We start from the raw sequence: 20193 nt of genomic DNA, 5'->3' as shown, positions 1-20193 counted from the left end.
ACTACACAAATGGTGCCACAGGAACTCCATTTTCTATCCACAGGCAGTTGCAGGCTGTAGGAGAGTGGTCTAGAAGGCAGCCTGTATTCTGCTAATTGAGTGTACAAGGAGATGCAGCAGTTGTAGACAGTTTTAAAAGACTTCCCAGATGTGATGGATTGGTCATGGTGTCTTCCTTCCAAATAAGTCAGTGACATAAAGACTATGGTCACATCGTGTCTTATCCACTAGCCAGTGGGTCAATTGAGGCTTACGCGGGAAACCCTGAAAAACGGGACTCAGACGCTAACGCTGATGATGCCATTTACTTAAATGATGTATACGTTTTATGCTCTGTCATACTTCATTTTCGGCAGTACTGGCACATTTGAGGTGGGCACCAAAAAGTGGCCGACTGAATAATTGGAAACTGGCAGATACAGACAAAATTCATGTCTACCAGAACACAAAGTGACTCTGTTTGCATCATTAGTCAATGGCATTATCAGAAAATATGCCCGAATACCGGTTTTCAGGCTTTCAGATGCAAGCCCCAACAGATCCTCTGATGAGTGGATAAAACATTATGTGAAAGTAGCCCAAGATACTACAAATTTGTCACATTCTTCAAATGTTTTTTTTTTTTTAAATTTTAGAAGTGGGCTTCATAATATCAATCACAATAAAAGTAATATAGCTCATTCGATAGTCAGTTAGTACTGGAGGGTATAGGAGACCCTTTCCTACAGCTCCCACTATACATTTAATAACGGTATTCTTCCAATAAATACACAGATTTTATTCTCAGCATTATAAAAAGGTTTTAGTGCAGACACAGGCTACATATGTAAGAGGACGGAAAAGCACTGCACAAAATCAAGACGACAACGTGTATCCTATACTACTGCCCCAGGCTCCTGCCAGGGAACCAGAGCACATGTAGACAGATATCCGCAGGTAGACACAGGTTTCAATCTATATGGACAGAACCTAATGAGTTCACAGTTTTCAGCAATGACAACCTCTGGCACTGTTTCCTGTAGCAGTATTGTGGTGTAGGAAGTCATTAAATCCCCTCCATAATTCCCTCTCTTCCTATACAGGTTATTAAAGGGGCCTTCAGGGCTGAATAAAAACAGTGAGCGTGAAACATGTGAAGTGCACAACTGTGGTCACACATGACTACATTCTCCTTCGCTTCCCCCAAGAGAACATTGAGAAAAGCATCTGAAAATATAGTCGGCACATGACCGAAAATAGGCAAAGATGCAGTCACGTGACTTGCAATGCCAATACAGGCGAATCGCAATAAAGTGCACATTGCACACTAACACAACTCAGCAGACCGGCGTCACACAGAGTTACAGCTGACTTCTTTTCAGACTGAAAAACCTTTTTAAAATAATAGGATTTTTACTTCTGATTCTGAAGACAAGAGAGCAGCAGTTCCACCATGTCCATCTACTGTAGACATGCAGTGTTGCCCTAAAAAATCCAGAGGCTGACGTCCCGATACATGGGAGTTCTGAATTACCTCGATGAGTGTCATGTATACAGTAAATAAATACCAGAGATTTATTGTATTGCTTTCTAAACTAAAAAGAAAAAAAAAATCTATAAAAAAATTTCTGGTGGTCATTTAAACATTGAAATACATAAAATCTATCCCATAAAAGATGAATCACGTTTCCCTCTATTCAGCAGGAAGAGGTGAGTGACAGTAAACAATATGTCCGCCCTTTCCTACCAGAAATTGTGCATAGTTCTATCGCTCAAGGAACTGCCTTCATTCTTCAGTATACTCACATGGAAATAAAAACTAGGAGAAAGTTATCGTTCCAACGTCCAGAGCTTCACGCAGTCAGCAGATCGGCTTGTGTGAAGGACAATGTGTGGGAAAGATGGGGCAGCCATGAGCCTTATATACAGGGGAAAAATGACTGACAGTCTTTGGTTGAATGCTCTGGAGACAGTGCAATAGCTCTGGCGCCATATAGTCAGTATAGCATATGGTTATGTTACAGGTGAGAAGTTGCTCCTTAGAGGACCCCTTTCTCCATTAAGTGGGTCTTCAACACTTTGTAGATGTTTAGTTGTTGCTCTGGCTGTAGTGTTAAAAGTTGCTGCAGGACTTTGCTGGGATTTGGACCTCTGGATATAGAGAAAGGAAAAGTGGGATTAAAAACATATACTTATTCATGACTTGAAGAGCCACAAAGAAGATCTGTCACCAGTTTGTGTATTGTAGAACAAGACGTGCACTCTCGCTACGGGTGGTGCAGACTGAACACGGAGGGATACTCCAGATTATAGTCATACAACAACAGTCGCACTCAAAGAAAGGTTTTGGAGATTTGGTTTTTGTCTCAAATAATTGTGGTTTTCTTTATTACAAACACCAAAATGAAAGTAGCACCGCAGTGTTGCAAGGTAGGTAACGTTTCGACCCACAGGGTCTTTCTCAAACCTTAGAATTGTAGAAGCGGAGCGAAGGGCATAGATCCCTGGGTAGGTGTAGGAGTCCCGTTCGGGGCTGTAGCTGTGAGGATACTGGTGTCTGCGGTGGTGGTGTGTGTCACCCAGGGGATCTATGCCCTTCGCTCCGCTTCTACAATTCTAAGGTTTGAGAAAGACCCTGTGGGTCGAAACGTTACCTACCTTGCAACACTGCGATGCTACCTTCATTTTGGTGTTTGTAACTAAGAAAACCACAGTTATTTGAGACAAAAACCAAATCTCCAAAACCTTTCTTTGAGTGCGACTGTTGTTGTATGACCAGTTTGTGTATGTTACGCTGGCCACATCATGGATTAGTGACTGTGGAGCAGACTGACAAGTAGTTTTATTTCTCCTCTCCATTGTGGAGATATTAGCTTGTACAGTTAAAGGGAACCTGTCTCCCCCAAAATCGAAGATGAGCTAAGCCCACCAGCATCAGGTGCTTATCTACGGCATTCTGTAATGCTGTAGATAAGCCCCCAATGTATCCTAAAAGATGAGAAAAAGAGGTTAGATTATACTCACCCAGGGGCGATCCCGCTGTGGTCCGGTCCGATGGGCTCGTGGTCCGGTCCGGGGCCTCCCATCTTCTTATGAGGACGTCCTCTTCTTGTATTCACGCTGCGGGAAAGGACAGAGAGGCCCGGCGCCTGCGCACTGCAGTACCTGCCCTCAACAGGGCAGACAAAGTACGCCTGCACCGGAGCAGCAGCGTGAAGACAAGAAGAGGACGTCATCCTATGAAGATGGGGGGCCCCGGACCGGACTGCGACGCCCATCGGGTCGGACCGCCCCCCTCCCAGGTGAGTATAATCTAAACTCTTTTTCTCATCTTTCAGGATACATTGGGGGCTTATCTACAGCATTACAGAATGCTGTAGATAAGCCCCTGATGCTGGTGGGCTTAGCTCATCTTCGATTTTGGGGGTGACAGGTTCCCTTTAACCTAAACTATCATTTATTATAAGCCCAACTGAGCAGTACCCAAGCTTTATCTGGGGGTGTTGACTTTGTCCCTTGCATAACGTTCACCAATCATAAAAAGGAGGCACCATGGGATAAAAAAAGAACACGCCCATAGAAGGTCAGAAGTACACTGTGTGAGACATGTAAGACACACCTGATCTTTACTACTGTGTAGAATAGAGCACAGATAAGTGTGATGACAAACACCTCGAGATCTCTTCTCCAGGCTGTCATTTTAGGGGAAGGGGCACACCAGATAGAGCTCTAAGAGGAGAGCTGTAGCTTCAGAAATGTTTGTAAGTCCGGGGTCACACTTGCAAGTTCAACGCGTGAAACTCCCGCAATTCTCTCGCATCAAGTCCCGCGATTCTCTCGCATCAAGTCCCGCGATTCTCTCGCATCAAGTCCCGCGATTCTCTCGCATCAAGTCCCGACACTCGCATCAAGTCCCGACACTCGCATCAAGTCCCGACACTGCCGCCGGCACTCAGGACTGGAGTTTGCAGCTGCATGTATTTCTATGCAGCCGAACGCTCCGGTCCCAAGTGCCAGCGGCAGTGCCAGGACTTGCGAGTTCAATGCGCGAAACTCCTGCGAGTCTCTCTCAAGTGTGACCCCGGCCTAATAACACAGCTCTGCTGTATTCTCACTTCCATTGCACTGACTGCTGTGAGACGAGAGCTGATGGTGTACTCACACTCAGTTCTGCTGTATTCTACACAGTATGTGCAGGGCTGTCTATATTTACATCTCAGGGGAGAAAGCATGTTCTTCTGAACTTCTGGAGAGGTGTTCTTTTTTTGACCTGCATGGTGTCTCCTGCTTATGATGGGTGAATCTTATGCAGGGGACAAGTCAATGCCCCCAGAGAAGAGTCTCTGGTAACGCACCTTTTGTCTTCTCAAACTATAATCTATACTTTTGTAAGCAAGTATCTTTGCAATGGAGAGGAGAAATTAAAGAAATAAAAAAGACATATTATGCAGCAGCTATTACATCATGTGGCCAGTTTTACATGCTAAAACTGGTGAAAGATCCCGTTATTCACAACATCCATCTTCAGGAGCACACAACTCTCCTGTCCATCCTCCCCCAGCTTCCTGTTGTAGGAGGGATGTTGCGCTCCTGATTGATAGAAAGTTCAGACCCGAGTCATCGTTGAACAGCGACTCTGAACTGTGCGCTCTTCAATGCAATTTTTAACCATTTATGATGTTCAAAAACCCATTTAAATTGAAAAATTAATTTCAATGTTTTTTCCTATAAATCAATAGTACAAGTGAAAATAAGAAACTTATCACAGAAAAAGGTCTTTCTCTTTCTGGACTAATCATTGATCCTCAATTCAGAGGTAAAATCTGACTTCAATGAATAACAGGTATGAGATGACAGTGGCTGCTCAGACATCTATGAAGAGGGGAGGACATGGGGGAGCTAGGGGCAGTAACTTTTTTGCTGCAAGTTCATGTGAAATAAGTAGATTATGAGTCCCTTTAGGCTGTGTGCACACGTTGATGATTTTTTGCGGTTTTCGTGATAAAAACGCTATAAAACCGCAAAAAAACAGCATACAATATGCATCCCATCATTTTGAATGAATTCTGCATGCTTTGTGCACATGATGCGTTTTTTTTCTGTGAAAAAAACGCATCGTGGTAAAAAACGCAGCATGTTCATTAATTTTGCGGGTTTTTTTGCGGATTTCCCACTATAAAATGCATTGGGAAATGTCCGGAAAAAAACTCACCAAAAACGTGGCAAAAACACGCAAAAAACGCATGCAGATTTCTAGCAGATTTCTTGCAGAAAATTTCAGGTTTTTCTCAGGAATTTTCTGCAAGAAATCCTGAACATGTGCACATAGCCTTAGAGAAAGGGACTTGTGTGAATGGTACATTGTACAGTGCTGTCGAATATTAAGACAAAATATAAAGATTGTGAGCCCTCGTGGGCAGGGTCCTCTCTCCTCCTGTACCACTCATAACCTGCATTGTATAAGATTATTGTACTTGTTTTTTATTATGTATACCCCTCCTCACATGTAAAGCCCCATGGAATAAATGGCGCTATAATAAATAATAATAATAATAATAAACAACAGCAAACAAATATTAAAGAGAATCTATTATTCTAATTTATTGTTATAAGTTTTACATAATTGTGCTACCCCCTGGTTGGAATCAAAACCTCCAGTGATCGTTCTAAACATTGTTCTGATGAACTCAACTCGGCAAGCGACAGAAGTCCGTTCCTGCAGGTGTATGGGCACAGGTGTACTTTTGGCAGTGTGGAGAGGTGCCAAGTCCTGCTGGAGAATAAAATTTCCATCTCCAAAAAGCTTGTAGGCTTGTCATCTGCTGGTATAGGTCCACACTGCCAAAAGTAGAAATACCTGGTTTAAAAACAACCATATTACTCTGCTTGATTGGCCAGCAAAGTTGCCTGACCTTAACCTCATAGAGAATCTATGAAGTATTGTCAAGAGGAAGATGAGAGACACCAGACCCAACTATGCAGACGAGCTGAAGGCTGCTATCAAAGCAACCTGGGCTTCCATAACACCTCAGCAGTGCCACAGGCTGATCGCCTCCATGACACGCTGCATTGATGCAGTAATTGATGCAAAAGGAGCCCCAAAGTATTGAGTGCATTTACTGAACATACATTTCAGTTGGCCAACATATTGGATTTTAAAATCATTTTTCAAGCTGGTGTTATAAAGCATTCTAATTTACTGAGATAACGACTTTTGGGTTTTCATTGGCTGTAAGCCATAATCATCAACATTAACAGAAATAAACACTTAAAATAGATCACTATGTTTGTAATCACTCTATATAATATATACGAGTTTCACTTTTTGTATTGAAGAACTGAAATAAATTAACTTTTTGATGCTTTTCTAATTGTGTGCGATGCACCTGTAAATACACTTATTTATTGGTATAATATTTTTCTTTCAATTTACGATTTTTTTTTTTTTTTTTTTTTAAATACGGTAGTTTTAAAACATTTTTTAATTTTTTCTCTCTACTTTTTTAACTTAGTCACTGGCTGGGACTTCAATTTTGGTTTTTATGATCACTGGTCTCATGCTCTGCAATACACGTGTATGAAACCTGACAGTTGTACACAGACAGATCGCCTGTAAAACGCAGTTGCTGGCTGAGTCTAACAGGCTACCGTAGCTGGCAGACCAGGAGGTCATCATGTAGCGCCATTCCCAGGACGTTGACAAATTAAATCTAATGTCGGGAACAGATTAATAATGTGAAACGCTAGACATTTTGCACCTAAAATGTAATCCGACTCTGATCAGTATAAACAATTAATGAAAAACTTCAATGTTACAATGTACAATTCATCAGTAAAAGATCTAAATAGTGTAAACCACAAGTATTTATTTTAGCTATTTTTTATACAAAATAATTTCCGGTATCATTTTATGCTAAAAGGTAATACAAGATGGGAAACCTCGTACCTTATGAAGCTGGCAATATACACATGGACAAAGGTGGCCATCAAATACTGACAGTCAAATCGGTCCATAATCCCTCCATGTCCCGGAATCGTGTCAGCAAAATCCTGGAAAATATAATCACACATCCTTCATTTTCAGTAGGTCATATATATTAATGTTAGGTTTTGATAAAGAAAGGACTTCGAAGTTAAAAATGAGAGCTTGAAGAGGCCTGGTTTGCTGTGGCTGCTGATGTATTTAGCCAGCAGCATTTTCCAGTAAGGATACAATTATATGTGCTCCTCAGATAAGAGCAGGACTAGCGATATACAGGTATGCTGACCAGTGTGCTTTACACTACTCCGTCCGATGCTTGGCATTGTGGTTGGTGATGTAAGGCTTTGATGAACCTGCTTGGCCATAGTAACACATGACATGAAGCTCCTGGTGCAGATTTTGTGCTGATGTTAACACCAGAGAAGGTTTGGAGGTCTGCAGGTGTGGAATCACGGGCCTTATGGAGCCCATCATAAACTTTATGGAGCATTATATGGGGCTCCTGATTCAATATAGATATTCAAAAACACTTGACCTACTGATGTCTCAATTAATTTTACTTTTATTGGTATCTATTTTTATTTTTTAAATTTACCAGTAGCTCCTGCATTTTCCACCCTAGGCTTATACTCGAGTCATTAAGTTTTTTGTGGCAAAATTAGGGGGGGTCGGCTTATACTCGAGTATATACGGTATATGATGCACGTTTTGTGGACTTGCCTCCAGGTGTCTCATTTCTTGGCTTGTGTATATACAGTGGGGCAAAAAAGTATTTAGTCAGTCAGCAATAGTGCAAGTTCCACCACTTAAAAAGATGAGAGGCGTCTGTAATTTACATCATAGGTAGACCTCAACTATGGGAGACAAACTGAGAAAAAAAATCCAGAAAATCACATTGTCTGTTTTTTTATCATTTTATTTGCATATTATGGTGGAAAATAAGTATTTGGTCAGAAACAAAATTTCATCTCAATACTTTGTAATATATCCTTTGTTGGCAATGACAGAGGTCAAACGTTTTCTGTAAGTCTTCACAAGGTTGCCACACACTGTTGTTGGTATGTTGGCCCATTCCTCCATGCAGATCTCCTCTAGAGCAGTGATGTTTTTGGCTTTTCGCTTGGCAACACGGACTTTCAACTCCCTCCAAAGGTTTTCTATAGGGTTGAGATCTGGAGACTGGCTAGGCCACTCCAGGACCTTGAAATGCTTCTTACGAAGCCACTCCTTCGTTGCCCTGGCTGTGTGCTTTGGATCAATGTCATGTTGAAAGACCCAGCCACGTTTCATCTTCAATGCCCTTGCTGATGGAAGGAGGTTTGCACTCAAAATCTCACGATACAAGGCCCCATTCATTCTTTCATGTACCCGGATCAGTCGTCCTGGCCCCTTTGCAGAGAAACAGCCCCAAAGCATGATGTTTCCACCACCATGCTTTACAGTAGGTATGGTGTTTGATGGATGCAACTCAGTATTCCTTTTCCTCCAAACACGACAAGTTGTGTTTCTACCAAACAGTTCCAGTTTGGTTTCATCAGACCATAAGACATTCTCCCAAAACTCCTCTGGATCATCCAAATGCTCTCTAGCAAACTTCAGACGGGCCCGGACATGTACTGGCTTAAGCAGTAGGACACGTCTGGCACTGCAGGATCTGAGTCCATGGTGGCGTAGTGTGTTACTTATGGTAGGCCTTGTTACATTGGTCCCAGCTCTCTGCAGTTCTTTCACTAGGTCCCCCCGCGTGGTTCTGGGATTTTTGCTCACCGTTCTTGTGATCATTCTGACCCCACGGGGTGGGATTTTGCGTGGAGCCCCAGATCGAGGGAGATTATCAGTGGTCTTGTATGTCTTCCATTTTCTAATTATTGCTCCCACTGTTGATTTCTTCACTCCAAGCTGGTTGGCTATTACAGATTCAGTCTTCCCAGCCTGGTGCAGGGCTACAATTTTGTTTCTGGTGTCCTTTGACAGCTCTTTGGTCTTCACCATAGTGGAGTTTGGAGTCAGACTGTTTGAGGGTGTGCACAGGTGTCTTTTTATACTGATAACAAGTTTAAACAGGTGCCATTACTACAGGTAATGAGTGGAGGAAAGAGGAGACTCTTAAAGAAGAAGTTACAGGTCTGTGAGAGCCAGAAATCTTGATTGTTTGTTTCTGACCAAATACTTCTTTTCCACCATAATATGCAAATAAAATGTTAAAAAAACAGACAATGTGATTTTCTGGATTTTTTTTCTCAGTTTGTCTCCCATAGTTGAGGTCTACCTATGATGTAAATTACAGACGCCTCTCATCTTTTTAAGTGGTGGAACTTGCACTATTGCTGACTGACTAAATACTTTTTTGCCCCACTGTAAAGCAGTTTTCCGTCCCCCATCCACCAATAAGATTTCTGGGAAGCTCAACTACACCACAAATCATCCACACTTGCCCACCCAAACTCCTCACTCTCTTTTTCTTAGCCGCAAATCTGACAAATGTCTATTCTTGGAAAAGAAAACACAAACCATACCCATAATTTCTATACCGAATAGATAATTTTATGACCAATGGACAACTAACTAGTGTATTAATTGGCTCTCAGGCTAAATACTTCAGGCTCTGGGACCCGTTGATAACACATGCACATCCGCATATACCAAATATCCTTATCAATTCCCAATCCTTACTATTAGATTATCTAGGTGACCCTCACACTACCCTCTTCCTCCTATCCCCTCTATTTTTTTTCTTTGTAGGTCCTGTGCTTTCTTTGTATGGTCATCATTATATGATCTGCTAACATATTGGAGGGATATATCTGTCTTTATTTTTTCGTTCTGTTAAAACAGAAAAATGAAAAAACATATTTGAAAGAGAAATCTGTCACCGCAGACATTTTTAACACAGTCGCTGAGAAAATCCTTTTAATACAGTACTCACTCATGTCAAAGTAAATGCTCCCCCTCATCACCAAATACTTTCACATTGAGACAGCGCCATTTTTTGTGCATTTTGCACCTTTCTGGTGGCCCATCTCATAGCCTATCGACTGCAGTGAAGTCACACCACAACAACCTATTCAATTGTAGCATATTTGAGCTAATTTTTCCCACTATTTCCAACCTATGCATTGCACTTATACCAACATATGCTCCGGCTTTTGGGGGTTTTGTTTTCTGTGATAGGCAATAAAAACGTACCTTTATTTTAAACGCTCGCTTGAAGCCGCTGGCAAAGAAGCCTCCAAATGGACCAATCAGTGAACCAAATGTGGATAGGGCAATGCTGTGTATCTGAAATGGGTACAGGCGAACTGTTGTCTGGAAAGAAGAAAAAAAAAGTTATATATAGATCACTGCACAATCCCAGAGTAAGACCATTAAAGGGGAACATTTGCACAAAATAGAATTATGGAAATTATTTGTAACAGGTAAAGAAATTAATACAACAGAGCATCCGCTGACACAGATTTTATCAGTTTTGTATTGGAGAAAGTTAACATCAAACTTCTGCAGGCATAACAAGTGATCAATTACCGGGCATCCTGAAAAGATCACATAAATAAAAGCATAATCGAAAAGAAGACATTGTGTATGCATTAGTCATGCTTCAAAAGTCTGATCGTGGACTTCTCAGCAGTAATAACCAGACTTAATTATATTACTATTTGCTGGGTATGGCACAGAAAGTGTATTCAGTTGTATCCATCACTGCCATACCATTGGTGCCCACATTGAATAATTTATGACACAAGCTCAGTAGCACTTGAGATAACCTATGTTATACCTCACCACATAACTAGGATCCTCCAGTAATAAAAAAAAAAATAAAAAAAAAACGACTAGGGATTGGGAGGAACAACACCCAAAGAAGCTGTCCAATAATGGAAAAATTGCAATTTTACTATATATTAGGGATGAGAAAGCACTCAAATGCTCAGACGCTCGTAATTCAAACGGAGCAATTCCTAATGCTCAGATGCTAGTTTCGAGTAACGACTATAATGTCAATGGGATATCCGAGCATTTTTACCTGCAGACCCTACAAAGAGGTCTAGGGGGCAGTGAAAATGTTGAATTGCATGGAAAAAGTGCTGAATGGAAGGAGAACATCATGGGGAAGACCCCTGGAAGCATCTCTGACTCCCAGATCGCTGCTGAAAACAATGGGGTCACACTTTCACTCCACTTTAAGGACTCATTGATGAACCTGGTATGTGTCTCACTCGCCTTTCCTCATTGGCTGAGTAAGGAAGCTTGCCCCCTGCCGCTAACATTGTCTGATTGGAATTTTTTCTACATATTTTCCACAATGGCCTTCTGGTATAGAACCGTTCTAGTAGACGTCCCAGAGATGCAAGGTTTTCCTTGTAGCATGGATCTAGCAGGCTGAACAACCAGTACTATTTTTTAAGCCAAGATGAATGTAACGCAAGGCTCACAGGAAAGACAGCGTACATAAAGTTGGCCATATGTGCCAAGCTCCCTACAGCCAACACTTCCCTATCTCCCCCATGATGACTACTCTCCATCTCCTTCATTTCATCATCCTCATTTCCCTCCTCAGCCATTCCACGTAGGAAAGACGTCACGAAGCTTGTGTGGGTACTAGCCTCTGTTGCACTAGAAACCAGCTCATGTTCCTCCTCCTCAACTTCCTCATGGTTATCCAATCCGCGCTGAGCAGATGGAATAAGGCTGGGCTGAGTAGCATCTTCATGTCTCATGTCTTCCTCTCCACCTGGTAAACATGCCAAGCTTCATTTTTAATTGTAATTTAAGTAAGCACAGAAGCGAGAACATTACGCTGATAATGGCGTCATCGCCGCTCACCACCTTTGTGCAGTCCTCAAAGTCTCGGACAACTGCACAAACGTCAGACATCCATGCCCACACTTCAGTGGTTATGTGCGGATGCTGTCCAGAATACAGACGGGAGTGTTGGAGAAGGTATTCAACAACTGGCCTCTGCTGCTCACAAAGCCTTGCCAGCATGTGCAGTGTAGAGTTCCAGCATGTGGTGATGTCACAGACCAGTGAGCTGGCACTTGCATGCGCTGCTGCAGCAGTACTGGAGTGGTGGCAGCTGTAGCCAACTTTCAGAAATGGGTGCTGATGCAGCATATCTTCACCAGAAGCTCTGGCACATCCGGGTAGGTTTTCAGAAACCGCTGAACCGCCAAGTTTAGCACGTGGGCCAAGCATGGTATGTGTGTGAGCTTGCCAAACTTCACAGTCGCCAACCGGGTTACGGCCATTATCACTCATGTCAATACCTGGTTGGAGGATCAGTGGCGAGAGAAACAGATCTGTCTGGTCTGTTATTCCTTTCAATAACTCTGCCGCAGTGTGAAGTTTGTCTCTTAGACAAATTAGCTTCAGCAGAGCCTGTTGCCGCTTCGCTGAGTCAGTGCTACAGAGATTCCAGCTTCCGGATGATGTGGACGACATGCTCTGAGTAACAAAGAGGATGAGGAGAAGCATGAGGGAGTGCAGGAATTGGTGAAGGAGGTGGAGGAAACCCTTTAGCATTTGGACCTGTGGGTGGGTGGGTGGCTGGGAACTTTCCTTTCCGTTCCAAGAGCTGGGGTATTGATATTTGAACGCTGTACTGGGACAAGTTTTTAAAAGTTCCTGATAATAGTGCCTGAGAATGTGCAAGGACAGATGCAGGGTGGGAGGCATTGGAAAGCACCTAGCACAAGGGAAGAGGCAGTGGTGTCACCCGCTGGCACCAATCGAGGACCCACGCCTTCGGCCCACCGAGTCGGGTGCTAGTATGATATGTGCCTGATCATGCTTAGTGGTTATGCCCCTGCTGATCTCTGCATGGTACAGGCTGCAAATGACCTTTTTTTTGTCTTAGAGCTCTCTTTAACCCCTTTCTGACCTTAGACGTACTATCCCGTCGAGGTGACCTGGGCCTATCTGACCCTCGACGGGATAGTACGTCATAGCGATCGGCCGCGCTCACGGGAGGAGCGCGGCCGATCGCGGCCGGGTGTCAGCTGCCTATCGCAGCTGACATCCGGCGCTATGTGCCAGGAGCGGTCACGGACCGCCCCCGGCACATTAAGCCCCGGCACACCGCGATCAAACATGATCGCGGTGTGCCAGCGGTATAGGGAAGCATCGTGCAGGGAGGGGGCTCCCTGCGGGCTTCCCTGAGACCCCCGCAGCAACGCGATGTGATCGCGTTGCTCCGAGGGTCTCCTACCTCCTTCCTCGCTGCAGGCCCGGATCCAAGATGGCCGCGGCATCCGGGTCCTGCAGGGAAGAAGGTGGCTTCACAGCGCCTGCTCAGAGCAGGCACTGTGAAGCCTGGAGCTGTGCATGTCAGATCGCTGATCTGACACCGTGCACAGCAAAGTGTCAGATCAGCGATTTTACACTATAACATGATGCCCTCCCCCATTTCCCGTGCGTAAAAATTTTTTTTTAAAAATTCCCCCCCCCAAAAAAATATATATTGTTCCTATAAATATATTTCTTTAAATACAAAAAAAAAAAAAAAAAGTACACATATTTAGTATCGCCGCGTCCGTAATGACCCCACCTATAAAACTGTCTCACTAGTTAACACCTTCAATGAACACGCTTAAAAAAAAAAAAAAAAACAGGCAAAAAAACAACGCTTTATTCTCATACCGCCAAACAAAAAGTGGAATAACACGCGATTATAAAGACAGATATAAATAACCATGGTACCGCTGAAAACGTCATCTTGCCCTGCAAAAAACGAGCCGCAACACAGCATCATCAGCAAAAAAATAAAAAAGTTATAGTCCTCAGTATAAAGCGATGCAAAAATAATTATTTTTTTCTATAAAATAGTTTTTATCGTACAAAAGCTCCAAAACATAAAAAAATGATATAAATGAGGTATCGCTGTAATCGTACTGACCCGAAGAATAAAACTGCTTTATCAATTTTACCAAACGTGGAACGGTATTAACACCTTCCCCAAAAGAAGTTCATGAATAGCTGGTTTTTGGTCATTCTGCCTCACAAAAATCGGAATAAAAAGCGATCAAAAAATGTCATGCGCCCGAAAAGGTTACCAATAAAAACATCAACTCGTCCCACAAAAAACAAGACCTCACATGACTCTGTGGACTCAAATATGGAAAAATTATAGCTCTCAAAATGTGGTAACGCAAAAAATATTTTTTGCAATAAAAAGCGTCTTTCAGTGTGTGACGGCTGCCAATCATAAAAATCCGCTAAATAACCCGCTATAAAAGTAAATCAAACCCCCTTCATCACCCCCTTAGTTAGGGAAAAATTAAAAAAAATTAAAAAATGTATTTATTTCCATTTTCCCATTAGGGTTAGAGTTAGGGTTAGGGTTAAGGCTACAGTTAGGGTAGGGGCTAAAGTTAGGGTTAGGGTTTGGATTACATTTACGGTTGGGAATAGGGTTGGGATTAGGGTTAGGGGTGTGTCGGTTGGAGGTGTGGTTAGGGTTACAGTTGGGGTTAGGGGTGTGTTTGCATTAGGGTTTCAGTTATAATTGGGGGGTTTCCACTGTTTAGGCACATCAGGGGCTCTTCAAACGCGACATGGCGTCCGATCTTAATTCCAGCCAATTCTGCGTTGAAAAAGTAAAACAGTGCTCCTTCCCTTCCGAGCTCTCCCGTGTGCCCAAACAGGGGTTTACCCCAACATATGGGGTATCAGCATACTCAGGACAAATTGGACAACAACTTTTGGGGTCCAATTTCTCCTGTTACCCTTGGGAAAATACAAAACTGGGGGCTAAAAAATAATTTTTGTGGGAAAAAAAAAAGATTTTTTATTTTCACGGCTCTGCGTGACTGTAGTGAAACACTTGGGGGTTCAAAGTTCTCACAACACATCTAGATAAGATCCTTGTGGGGGTCTAGTTTCCAATATTGGGTCACTTGTGGGGGGTTTCTACTGTTTAGGTACATTAGGGGCTCTGCAAACGCAATGTGACGCCTGCAGACCAATCCATCTAAGTCTGCATTCCAAATGATGCTCCTTCCCTTCTGAGCCCTCCCATGCGCCCAAACGGTTTCCCCCCCCCTCTCCCCTCCAACATATATGGGGTATCAGCATACTCAGGACAAATTGGACAACAACTTTTGGGGTCCAATTTCTCCTGTTACCCTCAGGAAAATACAAAACTGGGGGCTAAAAAATAATTTTTGTGGGAAAAAATTTTTGTTTATTTTTACGGCTCTGCATTATAAACTTCTGTGAAGCCCTCGGTGGGTCAAAGTGCTCACCACACATCCAGATAAGTTCCTTAGGGGGTCTACTTTCCAAAATGGTGTCAGTTGTGGGGGGTTTCAGTGTTTAGGCACATCAGTGGCTCTCCAAATGCAACATGGCGTCCCATCTCAATTCCTGTCAATTTTGCATTGAAAAGTCAAATTGCCCTCCTTGGCTTCCGAGCTCCCCCATGCGCCCAAACAGTGGTTTACCCCCACATATGGGGTATCAGCGTACTCAGGACAAATTGTACAACAACTTTTGGGGTCCAATTTCTTCTCTTACCCTTGGGAAAATAAAACAAATTGGAGCTGAAGTAAATTTTTTGTGAAAAAAGGTAAATGTTCATTTTTATTTAAACATTCCAAAAATTCCTGTGAAACACCTGAAGGGTTAATAAACTTCTTGAATGTGGTTTTGAGCACCTTGAGGGGTGCAGTTTTTAGAATGGTGTCACACTTGGGTATTTTCTATCATATAGACCCCTCAAAATGACTTCAAATGAGATGTGGTCCCTAAAAAAAAAAAATGGTGTTGTAAAAATGAGAAATTGCTGGTCAACTTTTAACCCTTATAACTCCCTAACAAAAAAAAATTTTGGTTCCAAAATTGTGCTGATGTAAAGTAGACATGTGGGAAATGTTACTTATTAAGTATTTTGTGTGACATATCTCTGTGATTTAATTGCATAAAAATTCAAAGTTGGAAAATTGCGAAATTTTCTTAATTTTTGGCCAAATTTCCTTTTTTTTTTTCACAAATAAACGCAGGTATTATCAAAGAAATGTTACCACTATCATGAAGTACAATATGTCATGAGAAAACAGTCAGAATCACCAGGATCCGTTGAAGCGTTCCAGAGTTATAACCTCATAAAGGGACAGTGGTCAGAAATGTAAAAATTGGCCTGGTCATTGACGTGCAAACCACCCTTGGGGGTAAAGGGGTTAAACAAGGCCCAGACTGAGGAACACAACTCTTTGACAGAGAAATTCACGAGCGTCAGAGCTACGGGAAACAGTTGCCCGCCTTCTACCTCTGGTCACCCCACTGCCTTGTCCTGCCTGTTTTGGCACTTCCGATCCCTCCCCCTCAACGCCTCATTCTACATGCCAGCTTCCCAGGTTGGTCAGTGACTTTGTCATCCACTACCTCGTATTCCACCGTCGCATCCTGATCTTCTAGATTTGGTGACTTAACAACAACCTGACTTATCGGCAATGGTGTCTCATCATCATCTACACCCTTAGAAGAAACTTGAAACACTACACAGCGTTTCTTCCGGTCCCACCTGGAACATGCAGGGTGAGAGGCAGGGTAGATTTGATTTAAATCTAACTGATTTAAATCACGATTTAAATCACTAGTCAGTAAGGCTTGATTTAAATCAGTGATTTAAATCAAAGTTTCTACCTAACTGAATTTGACTCCGCAGAGGTCCCAGCCTCTTCTTCACGGCAAAAATGTTACAACATGAACAGAGTTGAGAAAAAGACCTTAATCCTATTGTTCTACAAACCTATGAATACAGAATCAACCCCTTCAGTGCCAAGTCCAAGAAGTTAGACAATATGTTTCTGATTGTTTGGAGTGGAATAGATCTGCACAACACAAGAAGAATGTGCAAAGGCGAAGGAGGTTCATTAAAATATTCCCAAACTGGGTCTCTTTTACGGCCTGCTGCCATTATAAGGAAAGAATGTAACAAACCTCAGATCGTACACACAAACAGATCCAGACTTGTCTGTCTGTGGCTATGCTGCAGTATTATGCTCAAAGTTTCACTTTAATTTTCTTGTCTGCTTGCCCTTCCTCCTCTTCACACTTAGATTCACATTCTTCTTGTGTTGTGCAGATCTATTCCACTCCAAACAATCAGAAACTTATTGTCTAACTTCTTGGACTTGGCACTGAAGGGGTTGATTCTGTATTCATAGGTTTGTAGAACAATAGGATTAAGGTCTTTTTCTCAACTCTGTTCATGTTGTAACATTTTTGCCTTGAAGAAGAGGCTGGGACCTCTGCAGAGTCAAATTCAGTTAGGTAGAAACTTTGATTTAAATCACTGATTTAAATCAAGCCTTACTGACTAGTGATTTAAATCGTGATTTTAAATCGTGATTTAAATCAGTTAGATTTAAATCAAATCTACCCTGCGGAGTCAAATTCAGTTTTGAGAACTGCATAAGTAAAGCGAGCGTCTGTGATAATATAGGAGAGAAACTGCCCACTAATCCTACAGAAACCTCTGGAAGAGCATGGCATTGTGAATGTTACACATATACAGCCTTTATTCTACTGAGTTAAACAACTCAGCTTTATCTCATGATGGAAGAACCTTTGGATGGTAAAATATTTTCCTCAAAAAGCAGTTTATTGAAAAAAATCCGATTTAAATAAAAAAAAATCCGATTTAAATAAAAAAAATCCGATTTAAATAAAAAAAATCCGATTTTTTTTATTTTTTTTAAAAAAAACATTGATTTTTATCCACCCTGGTGAGAGGCCACAATCAAAAAATGATGTTATAAAGAGCTCCATGGAGAGTCCTAGTGTGGGATCACTGGTCTCCTAGGACTCAACATGGTGGGAGGAAGGAGGATTAGGATGAGGATTAAGGGATCCAGACTGTGAGACTGGACCATGTGGAACACTGTGTGGTGCTGGCAAGCATACTGGAAGCATTATCAGCTATCCAACAGGCTTCCTTCTCCACACTGCTCTAGCTTTAGAAGTGTTGTACCATGCTTCCCTGCAAAGTGTAAAAGGAAACTATGTGCCGTGGATGGGTGGCTTTCTTGTGTTCCAGCAACAGGCATAGTAGCACTTGCCCTACGTCCTTGGCGTCTGCATGCACCATCATCAGCACTTACACTTCTCCATCCATAAGCACACGCATTTTCTAATTGCTAGATCTCGGGAAACCAAGTTTTCTTTATTAATTGAAACAATTTTTTTAATGAACCAAAAAAAATGTATTCAACTTTCAAGTTTAGCCCTTAAAAGGACTGTTAGTATAATGGCATAGCATTAGCACAAGTATCAACACTAGAGGACTCGGATAAGTTAAACTGTGCACAAACAGGCCTGGCAAACTGCTCTATACCTCCAATCAGAATTGTCCCTGAGCTGTCCAATGGTGTCGGTGAGCTCAGCGTGGTGGAACCTGTTCTTTTATAACATCTGATGAGGGAATGCGGCCAGCCAGTAATGTCACTACCAAGATTGATACAGCATTACAGTGACTGGCAGGCAATCTCCGCGTGTTTATTGGATGTGTAGCAGACGCCAAACATGCGGGGCGAGGATTCAAGCTTCAAATCCAAGCATAAGCCAATGCTCGTCGAGGGACGGGCATATCCGAGCACCCAGACAGTAGAGTGATATCCAAGTATCACCGCGCACATTCGCTCATGCCTACTAAATATGAAAACTCTGTAAATGCGGACATTATGAAAACTTGGGGAGAAGGTTACATGGGTTACAATAACCTTTTCCTACCCAAAAGGAAGTAGGTCTGATGTGCCGCAATATTCTGGGGGTCAACTAGCTACTATTTGCAGTAATAGATTATATATGGGCAATCAACTAATGCATATGACAGCAGCAACAGAAAAAAAAGGATATATATAAAACACGATCATATAATAGATATGCTAAGACATAATAATATAACATATTAAATGTATTAAAGGGGTTTTCAGAACTTTAACACTGATGGCATTTCTTTAGGATAGGTTATCAATGTTTGATCGGTGGGGTGGTGACACGCGACAGCCCCGCTGATCAGACATTGATGACCTATGCCAAGGTGAAAATGTGACGTCGTTTTAGGTCAAATTTATGCAAAAATACAGAAAATTCTAAACGAATCGAATTTTCAAGCACCATTGTGTTTGCCTGTATTGGGTACTGCACTGTTGTAGATTACCGTTCGACGTCTATACATTAGACCAGTGTTCCCCAAGTCCGGTCCTCAAGAGCCACCAACAGGTCATGTTTTCAGGATTTCATTAGAATCGCACAGGTCATTGAATGCTTGCCTGTCCAGGTGATGCAATTATCAACTGTGCAATACTAAGGAAATCCTGAAAACATGACCTGTTGGTGGCTCTTGAGGACTGGACTTGGGGAACACTGCATTAGACACTGCTTTGTGTATCCAAGGTTAATACACTGCAGCATTGCCCAGCGGCTATACCTACGGGTATGCACTGCAGAGCCGTCTGTCAGTCAGTGTGGGGTGTGGTTACATCCGCTACTATCTACTGAGCAGCGACTGAAGCCGCGGCAGCCACAGATCTAGGACAGATCTAGGACTGAGAGCACAAAGGTGCGTGAAGGAGTAAAGTTTATTTCCTCCCGGTAGCTGGGCCTGTAGTGCAGTGGCTGCAAGGCTGCAGAGTGCCATTTACCCGCTGATTAACCCCATGTAGGTTAATAGCATTTCTTCACATCACAGATTCCCTTTAATCTGCAGACATGGGGTTAATCTGCGGGTTAATAATTCCCTTTAATACTAATCTCTGAACGGAGCACAATTCTTCCAATATCACATTTCTAATGTTCACAGCAGAAATATTCAGTGAGCGCCATGATAAAACACTTACCCATCCTAGAAGTGCCTGCAGATATGGTGGAACCGTGTAGTCGTGGAGTCTGAACAGCTCCGATGGTTCACAGCTGGTAGAGAAGCTGTTGGTTTCACTGTTATAATCCGCAGGACACACAAAGTACTCGAACTGCGCCAGAATGTATGAAAACTGGAGGAAAGAGCATTCATTGAAATTGAAGAAAATAACCAAGAAGTAACATAACGAGAAAAGATTTGTGTCCATGAACAGTGCCTCTCCATCGGAGATCATTCTGTATGTTTATCTTAAGGAGTTGTCACATGAGTAAAGGCCCCTTCACATAAGCGACGCTGCAGCGATACCGACAACGATCCGGATCGCTGCAGCGTCGCTGTTTGGTCGCTGGAGAGCTGTCACACAGACCGCTCTCCAGCG

At 42.5% G+C, this 20193-nt stretch overlaps 1 protein-coding gene across 1 annotated transcript in view; it reads right to left on the bottom strand.

Moving 5' to 3' along the window:
* Nucleotides 1–754: 754 nt before the first annotated feature.
* CDS1 (CDP-diacylglycerol synthase 1) overlaps nt 755–20193 on the bottom strand; it is a 151729-nt gene continuing 132290 nt past the window's right edge. The window contains exons 10-13 of the mRNA XM_069743262.1: nt 19795–19947; nt 10148–10267; nt 6926–7029; nt 755–2130 (exon numbers count right to left, since the gene is read on the bottom strand). Of these exons, the coding sequence (XP_069599363.1) occupies nt 2019–2130; nt 6926–7029; nt 10148–10267; nt 19795–19947 (489 nt within the window). The 3' untranslated portion in view covers nt 755–2018. The remainder of the gene's footprint in view (nt 2131–6925; nt 7030–10147; nt 10268–19794; nt 19948–20193) is intronic.

This window comes from Ranitomeya imitator, chromosome 1, assembly GCF_032444005.1.
Source record: "Ranitomeya imitator isolate aRanImi1 chromosome 1, aRanImi1.pri, whole genome shotgun sequence".
NCBI classification, from domain to species: Eukaryota; Metazoa; Chordata; class Amphibia; order Anura; family Dendrobatidae; genus Ranitomeya; species Ranitomeya imitator.
Note: the sequence above shows the minus strand (reverse complement) of the source record. Positions and strands in the feature narration are given on the sequence as shown.